The sequence below is a fragment of the Corvus brachyrhynchos genome, unplaced genomic scaffold (assembly GCF_000691975.1).
Source record: "Corvus brachyrhynchos isolate BGI_N302 unplaced genomic scaffold, ASM69197v1 scaffold97, whole genome shotgun sequence".
Lineage (NCBI taxonomy): Eukaryota > Metazoa > Chordata > Aves > Passeriformes > Corvidae > Corvus > Corvus brachyrhynchos.
This window is the reverse complement of record NW_008239758.1, coordinates 1421729-1435070: the sequence shown is the minus strand read 5'-3', so window position 1 is coordinate 1435070 and position 13342 is coordinate 1421729. Positions and strand designations below refer to the sequence as shown.

Sequence of the window (13342 nt, the reverse complement as noted above, 5' to 3'; positions counted from 1 at the left end):
CCGAGCTAAGAGCACACATGCCTGCTTCTCTGCAAGACAATACACACCCACCAGAACATGAGCTTTCTATTCTTCTCTGAAAGACAAAAAATAAATGCTATTTAGCCTAAGATAGACTGTCAAGAACTGGTGCAGTCCATTTCGTTGGCATCAGAGGTCAGCAGTCAATATTTTCTCCAAAATTTCCAATTTTTCATTTTCAGAACAGGGGGGATCTGACTGCTGAGAACGTGAACCAGTGTGTGCTGGAGATGATGATTGCAGCTCCCGACACCCTGTCTGTGACTCTCTTCTTTATGCTAATCCTGATTGCAGAGCACCCCACAGTGGAAGAGGAGATGATGAGAGAAATTGAAACAGTTGTGGGTAAGCAGGAGCTGCAAAGTCAGCAATGTGGGAATATGATGTTGCTTCAGCAGAGATCTAATTTCATTTATGCAAACCTGAAAATTTTAAGCAATTTCTCCAGAAAGTGTTTGCTGTAAAACATATGAACTATTATCATATGTAAAAATCATATTCAAGAGCAAATTAAAAAAAAAAAAAAAAAAAGATGGGCAATTTGCAAAATAAAACAGGAATCATCAGAATTGATAATCTATTAGAAAGAATGTGGTATATTCTCTCCTCAGCAACCACAGTGCAAATCAGCATTCACCTCAAGTTTCATTGAAATTATTTTCCATTTACCTTGAAATAGCAAAAGGGGGCACTTGTTTCAAATACTTCTAATCACCAACATTTCTCTGTGACAATATAGAGAACTTCTCTAAGTTTCACTATGACTGTAGGGGGGGAGAGACTAGACAAAATTAAAATTATATTCTACTGTCATCCATTTTGATCTCAAATTGGCCTCCTCTAAGTACTAATTACTAACTATTCAAAGCACAATCAAGATGTTCCAAATTTGTATTCTTCCCCTTCTCTAGACTTCATCCAAAGCCTGACACTGAACCAATATAGAATCTAATTTCATCCACTCTTATTTAAGATTTACTTCTGGTCTGTTAAACACTGGAAAATGTATCACAAGTCTTTCACTCTTTATCTAAGGTACTTTTAACAATCCTTATTTTACTGTCCTCATGAAAGTACTCACTTGTTCATTTTCCCTATTTCTTTCTGAAGCCTTACCCTTCTTTTCCTTAAGGAAATGCCCAGCCAGGGTGGCAAACTGCCTTTTGCCTGGCAAACCTGCCACAGCAGCAGGGAGCCTGCAGCCCCTGAACTCTCTGGGGCTTGAAAGCAGCAGAGAGGCTCCCACTGGCAGCACAGCACAGCACTGGCACTGCTGCTGGAAGCTCCTCATCCCAGCTGGAAGAGTCAGACCCCAGCAGGGCCGGGAGGGACACAAAGCCAAACCCAACCACATGGGGAAAATTTAAGGTCCCTGCAGAGTTATCTCCTCCCTGCAGCCTGTCCCCAGATTCCGTTTGCTGTCAGCTCTTGGAAGATTTATTTGTTGTGCCTTGCTGCTCTCTCGTGCAAAAGCCAGGGAAGGACTCCCAGTTTTGCTGACAAGAACAGACTCGGTGTATTAAGAAAAAGGTGGGAAGACTGTTAATTAATAAACTAGGGTTTATGCTGATGAACAACATACCAGATTTCCTCAGTAAGATAGGCTACATAAAATTCCTTAGAAGCTCTTGGATCCTTCCTATAACTTCAGAACCTGAAAATCTTCCCAGAATGTTCTGATATTTGTATAACGAAGCTATTAAATTCCTAATCAACTAATGTCTTCACCATCTGCTTTACTCCACAAGGGGACAGAGACATTCAAAGTGATGACATGCCACACTTAAAGGTCGTGGAGAATTTTATTTATGAGAGCATGAGATACCAGCCAGTCGTGGACCTGATCATGAGGAAAGCGCTGCAGGACGATGTCATTGACGGCTACCCCGTGAAAAAGGGCACAAATATTATCCTCAATATCGGCCGCATGCATAAGCTCGAATTCTTCCCAAAGCCAAACGAGTTTTCTCTTGAAAATTTTGAGAAAAATGTAAGTTTTCCATCTTATTTCTTATGGAAATTTGGATATTATTTGTTGCTAATGTCTTTTCCTCTGACTTTGCTCAAGAACTCTGTGACCATAGGACTGTTTTCCCTTTGTCTAAGTGCCTAGTTAGCTATACAACCTGCTTATTACTGTTATTATTATTATTATTAGAGCTGGGCAGATATTTTCCTGTCAAGCTGCCTTTTAAATAAAAAAATAATTATAATATAGAAAACAGTTTTCCCAGACATAATAATTTTGATGAAAAATCTCTGATTAAATTTGTCAGATACACATGGTTGCCATTATATCCCCTGACACTGGACAAAAAAAAAGAGGCTTTAGGGGGTAGAGTCACAAGAGCAGCCAACACCGAGCTGAGGCTGCCTGAGGGTTCTCTGGAGAGGTGAAGCAGTGCAGTAACTTCCAATAGAATGAGGATCTAGTACCCACGTTATTTTTAATTTTTTAAAATTATTATTCCTAAATAAAAATATTTTATAGACCACAATGAAAGTTTTAAGTTCTAACTAACTTAACACTGGAGATGTTGAGTAACTAAGTTCCTGTTCAGCTCTGAATTTCAATTGAAGTTACATTCTAACTACCAGAAGAACTATAATCCAAAGCAATATGTGAACTTTCTTTTCCTGCTTGTAATCCCCTACTACTCAAATCATCCTTCAGATTATTTACTTAGACCTCTGCTCTTCTGAATTCTGAGGAAACAATTGGTTTTGTGAAACTGTATTTGCTCAGCAGTAATAATCTGGAGAGATTAAAACTGAACTGATATGTTAGCAGCTGTGCACATAAACATCCACAGCAGCAACTTCAGCTTTGAAGAATTAAACAGCCTAATTGATACACCAACAATGGACTCATCAGAAAAACACCTGAAGAAACAGCTAAGGAAAAAAAACCAACAACCCAGAGATAGGAGTGTTCAAACCAGAAAAACACCTTTAAGGTTTACCTACTTCTTCTGAAAAAAGCTAAGGGCACACCATGTATGCCACACACAAAAATGAGCATTCATCCACCTGGTTAATATTTCTAAACTGCTGTTTGGTCACCCAGAGCAAACTCTGCACACAGCATTAAAAACAACAGCTCAAAAAAAAGTCTTAGGAGAAAACTCAAGAAGAGAGCAAGCAATTATCAGAATTACGATTCTCTGTGAACAGATTCCATTTTGCCACCCGTTATTTACATTCCAAGCATTTCTACCAAAAATGGATATCTCACTTAATTTATGAGTACATTTTGCTACTAAAAATATTTCCCCTTGACCAAATATTTAACCACACATTTTCTATCTGACCTGATGCATTCTGTTTGCCACATAATTATTCTGGCAGGCACAATTTTCCTCCATTTCTCTAAGAGAATAGCAATCCACAGCATTATTTATGATAAGATGCCATTGTTAGAATCTAAACATTTTTCCATTTTCCCAGGCTGTGCATTTGCCATTGTGCTGTACTGCCAGCTGCTGTACTTGCTCTGTGTTATAAACACTTGTATTTACATACCATTTTTCAAAAACAGCTCAGTTTATTTGAAAAAAAAATTAGACAGAAAACACTTCTCTCCGTCTGAAAATAAGAAAAAAGGGACACTTTTTTTCCAAATGATTTGATATAAAGCAACATTTTCTGCCTATTCTTGTTAAATAGAAACTCAGAACACAGTTAATATCCTGCTTTTTAAAAGGAAGTTACGCAGATGAAGAAAAATAATTTATTTATAACCAGACTTTCTTTTTAACTGATCTATTCAATGGTAATAAAAGTAGCAGAAACTGGCTGTTCATTCTTCAGTAGTTCTGGGAGTCCTGCACTTGGTATTTCAGCTGACAGGACAGAATGCAATGATTTTATAAGTGTTATCTCTCAATTAAGTATCAAAATTTTTAACATTTAATTTTATGACAAATTAGCTCGCAGAAACATTAGCTTTATCATTACAAATGGAGCAGGTGTACAGCTTAGTGATTACCTTTAGACAAGGCATCAGCCTGCATTTCAGGTATTTATGACCTTTATAATAAACTTTTTCTGAAAAACTTTTTAAATGGACTTTAACGCATTTGATGAGCAGAAGCTTCTCTCCATTTCACAGCTTGTGGTAAAATCCCTGTAGTTCCCAGGACAAACAGACAAATAAACAGAATTCAACTGCTTGACTGAACAATCCCTGCTGCCTCAGTCCATGCTTCTGTCAGTGGCTGTGGCTGGGCCTGACTCGGGTGGGATTTCCAGCGTGAAATGAGTAATTGCTCCTAAAAGATTATTTCCACAGGTTTTTCAGAATATATCTACTACCCATTTCCATCACAATTTTCACTACTTTTATGGAGAAAAATCTGTCTCTGAGTTTATCCCTCATGTTGTTCTCTGCAGGTTCCTTCACGCTATTTCCAACCATTTGGCTTCGGCCCCCGGAGCTGTGTGGGGAAGTTTATTGCCATGGTAATGATGAAGGCAATCCTAGTGACTCTTCTGAGGCGGTGCAGAGTACAGACAATGAAAGGAAGAGGCCTGAACAACATCCAGAAGAACAATGACTTATCCATGCACCCCATAGAAAGGCAGCCTCTGCTGGAGATGGTTTTTACACCCAGAAGAAACGTGAACGAGAATCAGGGTGATAGAATGGATCAGCACTAAAGTTACAGGGTTTTCTCAGCCACTAAGAAATACTCATCATTCCCAGTTAAACATGTAAAGTTAAACATTTTGCTGCCCCTAAATGACTACAGCTTCAGGTGACAACTTGTTCTGCCTGTACAGCAGAGCCTCAGGCCACAGTTGGAAAGACTGAAAGTGCAGAATAGTCCGGTTGTAGGTGATGCCATGCTCCACAATTCCCGATTACTTTTTAAAACCACAGATTTCAGACAAAGTGATGTCTTGCCTTTCAAACACTGCCAGTTCAGGGGTTTGAGGGTCAACAAAAGAACATACCTGATGTATATTTAGTTCCAGGACTACACGAGTCCCTTTTCCCCCCACCTCCCCAAAGATGGACCAAGGAGCTTTTGACTACTGCAAAAGCTCCAATTACTTGTTTTCAAAACAGCTGAACGAATAACATTAGTTCAAGACTAAGAAACAATTTAAAATATTTAAGACATCTGTAAGTTGTAAAGAAATGTTTGAACAAGAAGTCATTCAAACATTTCTCTTTACCATGTTTTGCTGTCCTACTGAACAGATACCAAAGATTTACGGTGTCCCACAGATTTTACCAACAGCAGTAATTTTCAGAGTACAAGGTAATAATGGCCACTGAGACAACTGTTCTATGTTTAACCCAGTGTCCTGCTGCAGGGGATCTGTAAACACCTCAGCAAAGGCCAGGTGAGAATGAGGGAATGAACATGAAACACTGCCCCCAGTATTACGTGGGTGCGGTAACTCTCAGCCTGCCCCACCTCCTCACCTCATTGACTGTAGAAATTTCCCACCTCACCTCCGTTTGGTGAAGAAGGTCAAATTCCCTCTAAGCTGCCTAAGATGTGCCAAATCTTTTTTTGACCTGGTTTTAGTTGCTCAATCCTCCTTCAGAGAGTAAGATTTGGAGCTGCTGCCCATGTTCCCACACCACAGCAGGAGAGAGTGTCCCTCCCTAATTATCCAAACAACTCTTGCTGCTTCTCCTGTAAGAGCTCTGGGGCTGTGTCCCACTCTCAAGCATCTTGCCTCATGCCCACTGATGGAGAGGGTTCTGTAGCTTGAGAAACATTGCCACAAGAGGCAGATTTCACTGGATAAATGCTCAGAGCTTTGCAGTGACAAAGAGGAGTTGTGCAGTAACAAGCAGATTTCTAGAAAATGTTTTTCAAAGTATTTTGTAACACAGGTTTTTATTTTAACTGTAAACCAGGCTGAGGTTTATACTTAATCCTTAGCAGGAAAAAGTGACAACTACCCAACATTTCTGTTCAGAATTGACCCATCTTGAAATCTGTACAATCTGGACGTTGATATCTCTACTAGCCTAATGAGGAGTTACTAGCTTGGTCAAGAAGAAAAAGATCTTCCTGGCTTAATGACAACATTCCTTGACAGAGACTTTCCATTTTCATTAAGCTTGAGTTTTCATACTGTGTAACACAAAGAAAGGGATTTTCCGGATAAAGTGCCTTGATAAAGACAACCAACCAATGTACAGTGGGCTTTATGTTAACCTTTTCCTTCCAAGCCATTTAAACTATAATAGAAGGCAAGAAAAAAAAGGGGGGGGGAAGAGAAAAATTGTCTTTACTTGGAAAATATAATTTTAATTAATTAATATCTATTCCTTCAGACCACTGATCTCAGGCACAAGTCCAGCAGCAAAAGAGCTATCCAGTAGCACAGAAAAACTGCAGAAACCCAACAAATAATCGTGTGCCCCACCCAAAGGTAATGAATTATCCTGGGAATAGTGACAAAGAAGAGGAGCTGCATATTTAGGGTAATTCTCAGAACAACATAATTTTCTGCAGTAATTAAAGGGGGAAAAAAATCAAACTTGAAAGCAGAAGAATTTATTGCAGGTAGGTTACTTATAAAACTTTCTCCATAACATTTACATTATACCAAAAATTACATTAGTGAAGTGCAATCCTGCACCACCTGTACATACATACAGAGAGAAATAGGATTTAATGGTAAGACTCAATGGTCTTTCCCAAATTGAAGGATTCCATGTTTAGAACTTCTATTTTTTAAGTCATGAAGTGACACAGTGGTATGAATCTGTGGAATATCTAATGTAACCTCTGCTTCTACATTCTTTGTACCCTTTAAAATAGGAAATTGTTAGAGCAGTTGGGAGAAGCAAAAACAAGAAACAAACCCAACCATGTTTAAAGCCTTTTTACTCATTCTGTATCATAAAACACATCGGGGTACTTCAGTGGGCAAGCATCTCTTATTTGCATAAGAACTCTGAAAAGAAATCCCCAGAGGGTTTTTTTTCTAGGGAATAAATTACTATTTTATACACAGGATACATATCTTTGCTTATTTCACACACAAAACCAATTTTGTAGTGATAATTCACTCTCTGATTTTCCCACCTCAGAATTATAGGCCTCCTCCAAGTAAAATTTTTCACAAACTTGAAATTAATAAATTATCACTCAAATTTTGAAGTAATTTTATGAAATCAAACAGACGAAAAATGCATGCTGCTCTGATTTCTTGAATGTATTATATATTGTTGAATTTGTAGGCTGGAACTTCAGGAACATGATTACCATAATTATTCTATGGACAAAATAAAGCAGTATCATTTTTTACTCTTTGTCAGCAAGGCAACGGAGTGACTTCCCATTGTGTTTGAAGTGCATTCTTTCTGATATGTTTTGAACACAGCATTTCTGGTCCTCTGGTTTCTACAGGATTTCGTTTTGTCCACGTTTGGACAGCAGAGCTGTAATTAATCCGAGCTCTCAGCTCATCTGAGTCCCGTTCTCCCTGACTTTATTCCGGCTGTTCCTCAGTGGTCTATTTGCATGAATATTTGCACTGCCAGGTCCATTTCCCCATCCCATAATCTCCCATGTGCTTGAGAGCTGCAGCTGGGGAAGCAGCATTTCCACACTTGCCATGTGGATAGGAACAGTTTCAACCTCTCCACTGTACAGAACAGAGCTCTGATTTCAAGCAGTGTTTTACTACTGGGTACTGTAAAAACTCACGTGGCTTTTCAAACCCCAGCAAGCCCACGGCCATCAGGTGGCTGCTCCATTAATGCTCCATGCATGGACACACCACAAACCTGACTGTGTTTTATACATCACTGTGATTATGGGCTGCTCACAGCACATGGATGTGGATGTTGCTAGAAAATAAAATGAACGCCAAATAAAAGTTATATGCAAAAGAGTTTAAAGTCACGTTTCATCATGTTTTCCCAATCTGAGAGTCACAAGAGAGTATTAAAAGGTGTATGAGTGTGTCTGCATGCGTGAACTGATTATTAATGAAATCTGGGATGTTCTAAAATCAAAATTACCACTGATTTTAGAGGATATATTATTGCCAAGCTATTTTTATAGTACTAAGAAAGCATAATTAAAATAATTTAAATTCATACAAGACTATTTGCCTAGGAATGCCCTTTATGAAAGCTTTAAAAGAAGGGAGAAGAGGTAGGTTTTGATGGTTCTTAAGATAACAGATATTTGTGAATACAACCAAAAAGGTTGGCTTAATGATACAGATAAAGGACTCACCTATCAGTGAGGAAAGTATCTAAAGTAATTTAAAAAAATGAAACAAAGAAAATAATTAAGCTGACTTTACAGTTCAAAGTAAATTTCATCTCAGTTTCTACTCATAGCAAGATGGCATGACAAATTCCGTTTGCATCCAATGCCTAATTTATTTCACTCTCAACTAAAAGCTTTCAGAATGAAGAACCTTACATCTGGCCAAGTGACAGAGAACTGGAAGGTAGTAAATGGCACGCTAAAAAAAAAATTTTAAAAATCCCAGGAAGTCTTTAACATAGCTGCAAATAAATTTTTCAGGCAGTAGCATGATCTTGAGATGGTCCCAGTGAAAATATTTATCCTAGATTTTTAAAAGCTTTATTAGTAATTTTTAAATATTAATAAACAATTTTCATTTTATATATTGTTCATTTTCTATATGCTCCAATACAATCCAGCGTTATAGCCTCAGTTAAATTCAATTCTAAGCTCAAAAAAAATTCCAGTTGACAGTTTCCAGCAGAAAGGAATACATTACTGTTTGATAGAGGAAAATCGTTCAGAATTTGGGCCAAATCTGCTTGAAATAAATTCTTCTGTAATTAAAAACTGGAATTTGCTCCTGACATACAACTTTAAACAGGCAGTTAGCCAGGGCTTAAGAGGTTAGGGCTGTGAGGTGATGTGCTGAGCCCTACCTGCTGGTATTGTAAGCCTTAAACTTTATGATGTCTATTTATAAAAGCACTGGGTTGGCATGTTGTTATAATTGTGCCTTTCTCAAAAGCAGATCTTGAATTTTACAGTCTAGGCAAGCAGTGGATTCCACAAATCTGCTCTCCTGTAGCACTCCTTCCCTTCAGATACACCAATGAATTAAAAAGGAGCCGCAGTCACTCCCAAAACCCCCACTGCTTCCATAAACGGAGATGATGTTACCCTCTCCACGGTTTTGCTACCACCTCTTTGATTGCAGACAACTTTATTTAGGTACAGCTACTGCCGAGGATCTCGGAATGAACCTCCGACAGGGCCCAGCAGATGGCGAATTTCTCCTGCCACAAGCCCAGCTCAGGTTTGGCCAGGTCCATGCTGATGGACGAGAGCTAAAAGCCAAGAGATTCCTGGTCTCTCTCAGTCATTAAACACTGCTTTAGGTGGATGTGGAGTCATTCTGGAGTCATTCAAAGTGTAGAAATGGAGAGAAAACCAGCCCATGGACAGAATTTACGGGCAATAAATTATTCCACTTATTTATTGCTCCATTTTTTTATTATTCCAATTAGCGCTGGCATAGAACAGTTTCCAATATCACCTTTTGCTAAAAGTATTCTCCCAGTCAAGTCGAGTGGAATCTTTATGTGTCACTTGGCATCAAGACCAGCAGAGCCTTACTTGGTAGGGCTCAAAATTATTTCTGAGGAACTGTAGGGCTTTGCTGGTATTTTAAGTATAATTCAACCTAACAATTAATTTGATGTATTGATACTAACGCACACTCTCAACATGATATCTTAATACAATATTTTCCCTGTTGCTGGCTTAATTTAATTTAGTGCCTCTGTGGCATTTATGCCATAGTCCACAGAAGAACAGCAATCACCAAGGAAACATTCTGGTCCTTGAAGTTAGATTTTTATGAGTAATGCAGGTTCCAACACCTCACGCAGCCTCACCACACTTCTACAGAAGGTACCAACTTATAAGCCCGAGAATTGAGCAGATCTTCACAATAACTCTTTGTTCTTTAAATAATCGCTGGTCAAAATCAAGTCAGAAGCAAAACAGGATGCATTTGGCACAGTGTGCACAACTCCATTAAACTACCTGATTAGAGCTGAAATACCTCCCATCGGATTTCAATCATTTAATTCCTCTTTAATTTTAGAAGGGCTGATTAGCATTTCACTCAATGCCTTATAAACTCACCCTTACCTTGTAATGATATGTAGATGGAGTTGAATTTCATTCTCCATTTAGCAGCCATTGAAAGACTCTCGGCAAGTAATTATAGATCAAAACAACTGTATTCAGAAACTGCTCCTTCTAACATCTATATGCATATTTGTATTTATATTCGTCCTTTTTTAATTCCAACAAATTTCGGAAGATATTTATCAGTGTTAAACAATAGTTCAAGAGAGACATGAGAAGAGTATGAATCAGTATTTTTATAATATTAAGTATGGTGCTTAACTGCATTAAGAAAATTGCCACTTACTGCCATTTCAGAAAGCACATAATTAAATTTTGCAAAAGAATTCAGTCCAGCTACTGAATGAATACTAAAGCAGCTGCAAACGGATCCTTGTCTGTCTGATAATGTTTTCAAATGGAATATCACCAGCTCAGATGTATAAATACAAATGAAACTGTATACATTGTCTTCCTTCTAATGTGAAGGACAACGCAAAGAAGATAAATTCATTCTACGGAAACATTTTCAGTCCATTATAACACTTCACCTAAAGTTTTCAAAGCACATTACGAGTATCGATTAAGCCTCTGAAATGAGGCTGATTTGATAAACTCCTGCCTCGAGAAAAGGTTACATTAAAAAAGAAAATATAACTGTGTAGCTCTGGACCTAATTGTTTGTGGGCCCCTTCACTGGGGCAAGGTTTGGTAAAAACCCCAAGGCATTGGGGCCATAACCCATTTTAAATGCCTTTGCTCAGATGCCAGGATATATTTGAGTCTGCACCTATGAGGACGGCATGAGTAAATAAGGTCATGTACACAGTAAATATTTGCCTACACAAATCATGTGATTGCCAGTTTAACCACAGACTGTAGAGCAGGAACTACCACGGACAGTACTTTGGCTCCCACCTCCAGTAAAATTCAGGGACAGCAGAAGGTTTCAGACTAAAGGGAAATGGGAAGGTGAGCCAGCTGTTACTGTAAATGTGGCTCCAGGGAACCTACAGGTGAAGATGATGACATCCCCACCAGGAATAACACCTCCCTGCCAGACCTGGGCACACCATGTCTTGTTGTGACACCCCACCTAGGAAGGAACAGCCTTGGGACCCTACACATAATCAAGATGCAAGAACACTTCAAGAAGGATCTATACATCTCGTTAAACGTGCCAGTTATGGTTTATTATTGCTTCCTTATCGTTAGTAACTGGGTTATCAGCAAATTATTGGCCCTGTGCTGTGTGTTTCCCTTTGCTGCAGGCAAATATCCCACTTAAAATAACAAGTGCGGGAACCTGGAATTTTGGTTGGCTGTTTTTTTAACAGCTACTTAAAATTATATCACAGAGTGACAGCTCCCCATTTTCCATTCCAGCTACGCACTTCAGCTCTTTGTCACAATAGCAGCATGTCACCTGGCAAATACCAGAGTCTGTTGAAATGCTCTTAAATTAGTCTCTTACCACTAATCATTTCTGAAAATGCCATGGAAACTGTGACACGACTCCACAAAGGATAAATTATTTTGGAGAACTGCATCCTAGAGGGTTAAAGCTTTTCATGCAGCACTCTAGTACAAAACTGGCACGAGCTGGTGAGGTTTGTGATTGACAGGATGAGGAAGTTTTTGCAGATGACACAACAAAGTTGTACCCTCTAGTGAGCGTTCTCTCCTGGGCTCTCGGTACTGTGCTCTTTGGGTACTGTGCTCAAAAAGCCCTGGGAAGAACTCAAGTTTCAGACAGCCAAGGCTCTGAAATTTGCTAAAACTGCCGACAGGAGAAACCAAGTACAGGTATTTGTAAAAAAAAATAAAACCCAAACCTGCCACCGTACCAACTCACAACCCACTGCATCTCCTGAAAGAGGGGCGGTGCTGCAGCGTGCAGCATCCACAGGCAGGAAAAGTGCCCAAACCTATAAACTGCTGAAAACCCAGTCATGCCATCTCCTTTGAAGTTGTCAAGTTATGGATCATATATTTTTGAGCAGATTCAAGCATAATATTGTACCTACTTAAATTTCAAAATACTTATGAAATTTTCTGTTTAAGCCTGCTAACATGTATCTGTTTCCACATGGATTTTTTTATAACTAAATTATTAAATTCCCAAATCTCCTCCGAGAATTCAAGGAGTTCTCCGCAGAACAGAGAGTAGGAGCAGAACATGAATAGAGCAATAGGAGATTAAAGCAGTCCAAAACATCACTTCAGTATTTGGCTTCTGAAGAGGCTGATTAATCAGCATGGTGTTTCTGTGACACCATAGTCTTTCAAACAAAATACCACAGACTGGACTTGGATCAGAGTAAAAACCCTCAATGAATATTACTGCAGTGGAGCTTTTGCAAATCCAGTGACTATTTATATATTGGTCCACAGTTTGAAAAGTTAAAAAATAAACCAAAGTGTGACATTTATTCACCGAGCCTTTAGAGAACTTACAATGTGTGGTTTACAGGGGTTCATTTCATATTCTGAGCAAGTCTAATGAAATGTCATGTAAAGTCAGTGGGATTTAGAAATGCAAGTGTTATGATTGCTCCTAAAAGCAAGGAAAATTTAATCCTAAACACATTTTAAAATTAATAGCAAAGATCTCACATTCTTCTACTTGATTAGCAATAAACAGCAGTACCCACATACAACATAAATCCTGGACTGACTTCCTTCAGCCTGTCCTCTGAGATACTCCACAGTTTACCTCATCTGCAGAGCTTTGCCACTATTATTTTTCATAGTATTTTAATTCTGAAATATTAAGGTTGCACTCTGTGCCACAACCTGGTTTTGTGCGTGCAAAATGTGTTCAGATTCTGAATTGCCTTGGAGAAGAAAAGCACTCCTACTTGATACTGTCTTCAAATCTGTTTCCAGTGGATAGAAAAAAATATTTAAACCTTTTCAACTCTTGGAGATTCAACTTCAGGTTACATTCAGTGACAAATTTTCACAGGTTCTTACAGTCGCCAGACATCTGTGTTAATTTTGGTATAAAAGTTAGAACATGTGTGTAGGAAAACTAAAGATTCACTTAACACCTCTTGAGAGCCATCTCTAAAATCACCATATGACCGCAAGTATTTCCTAACCCTTCAGTATGATTTTGGGTGTTGGTGTCACAGAACATGCAGGAATGGAGATGCATTAACTCTGCAGGACTACAGAGCATGTGTTCGCCTGGGTACTTTGAAAGA

At 38.7% G+C, this 13342-nt stretch overlaps 1 protein-coding gene across 1 annotated transcript in view; it reads left to right on the top strand.

The window, feature by feature from the left end:
* The window catches only part of LOC103621248 (aromatase), a 21980-nt gene extending 14090 nt beyond the window's left edge, over positions 1 to 7890 (top strand). Inside the window, exons 8-10 of the mRNA XM_008640019.2 lie at positions 204 to 366; positions 1770 to 2011; positions 4414 to 7890. Coding sequence (XP_008638241.1) covers positions 204 to 366; positions 1770 to 2011; positions 4414 to 4680 — 672 coding nt within the window. The 3' untranslated portion in view covers positions 4681 to 7890. The remainder of the gene's footprint in view (positions 1 to 203; positions 367 to 1769; positions 2012 to 4413) is intronic.
* Positions 7891 to 13342: the final 5452 nt, after the last annotated feature.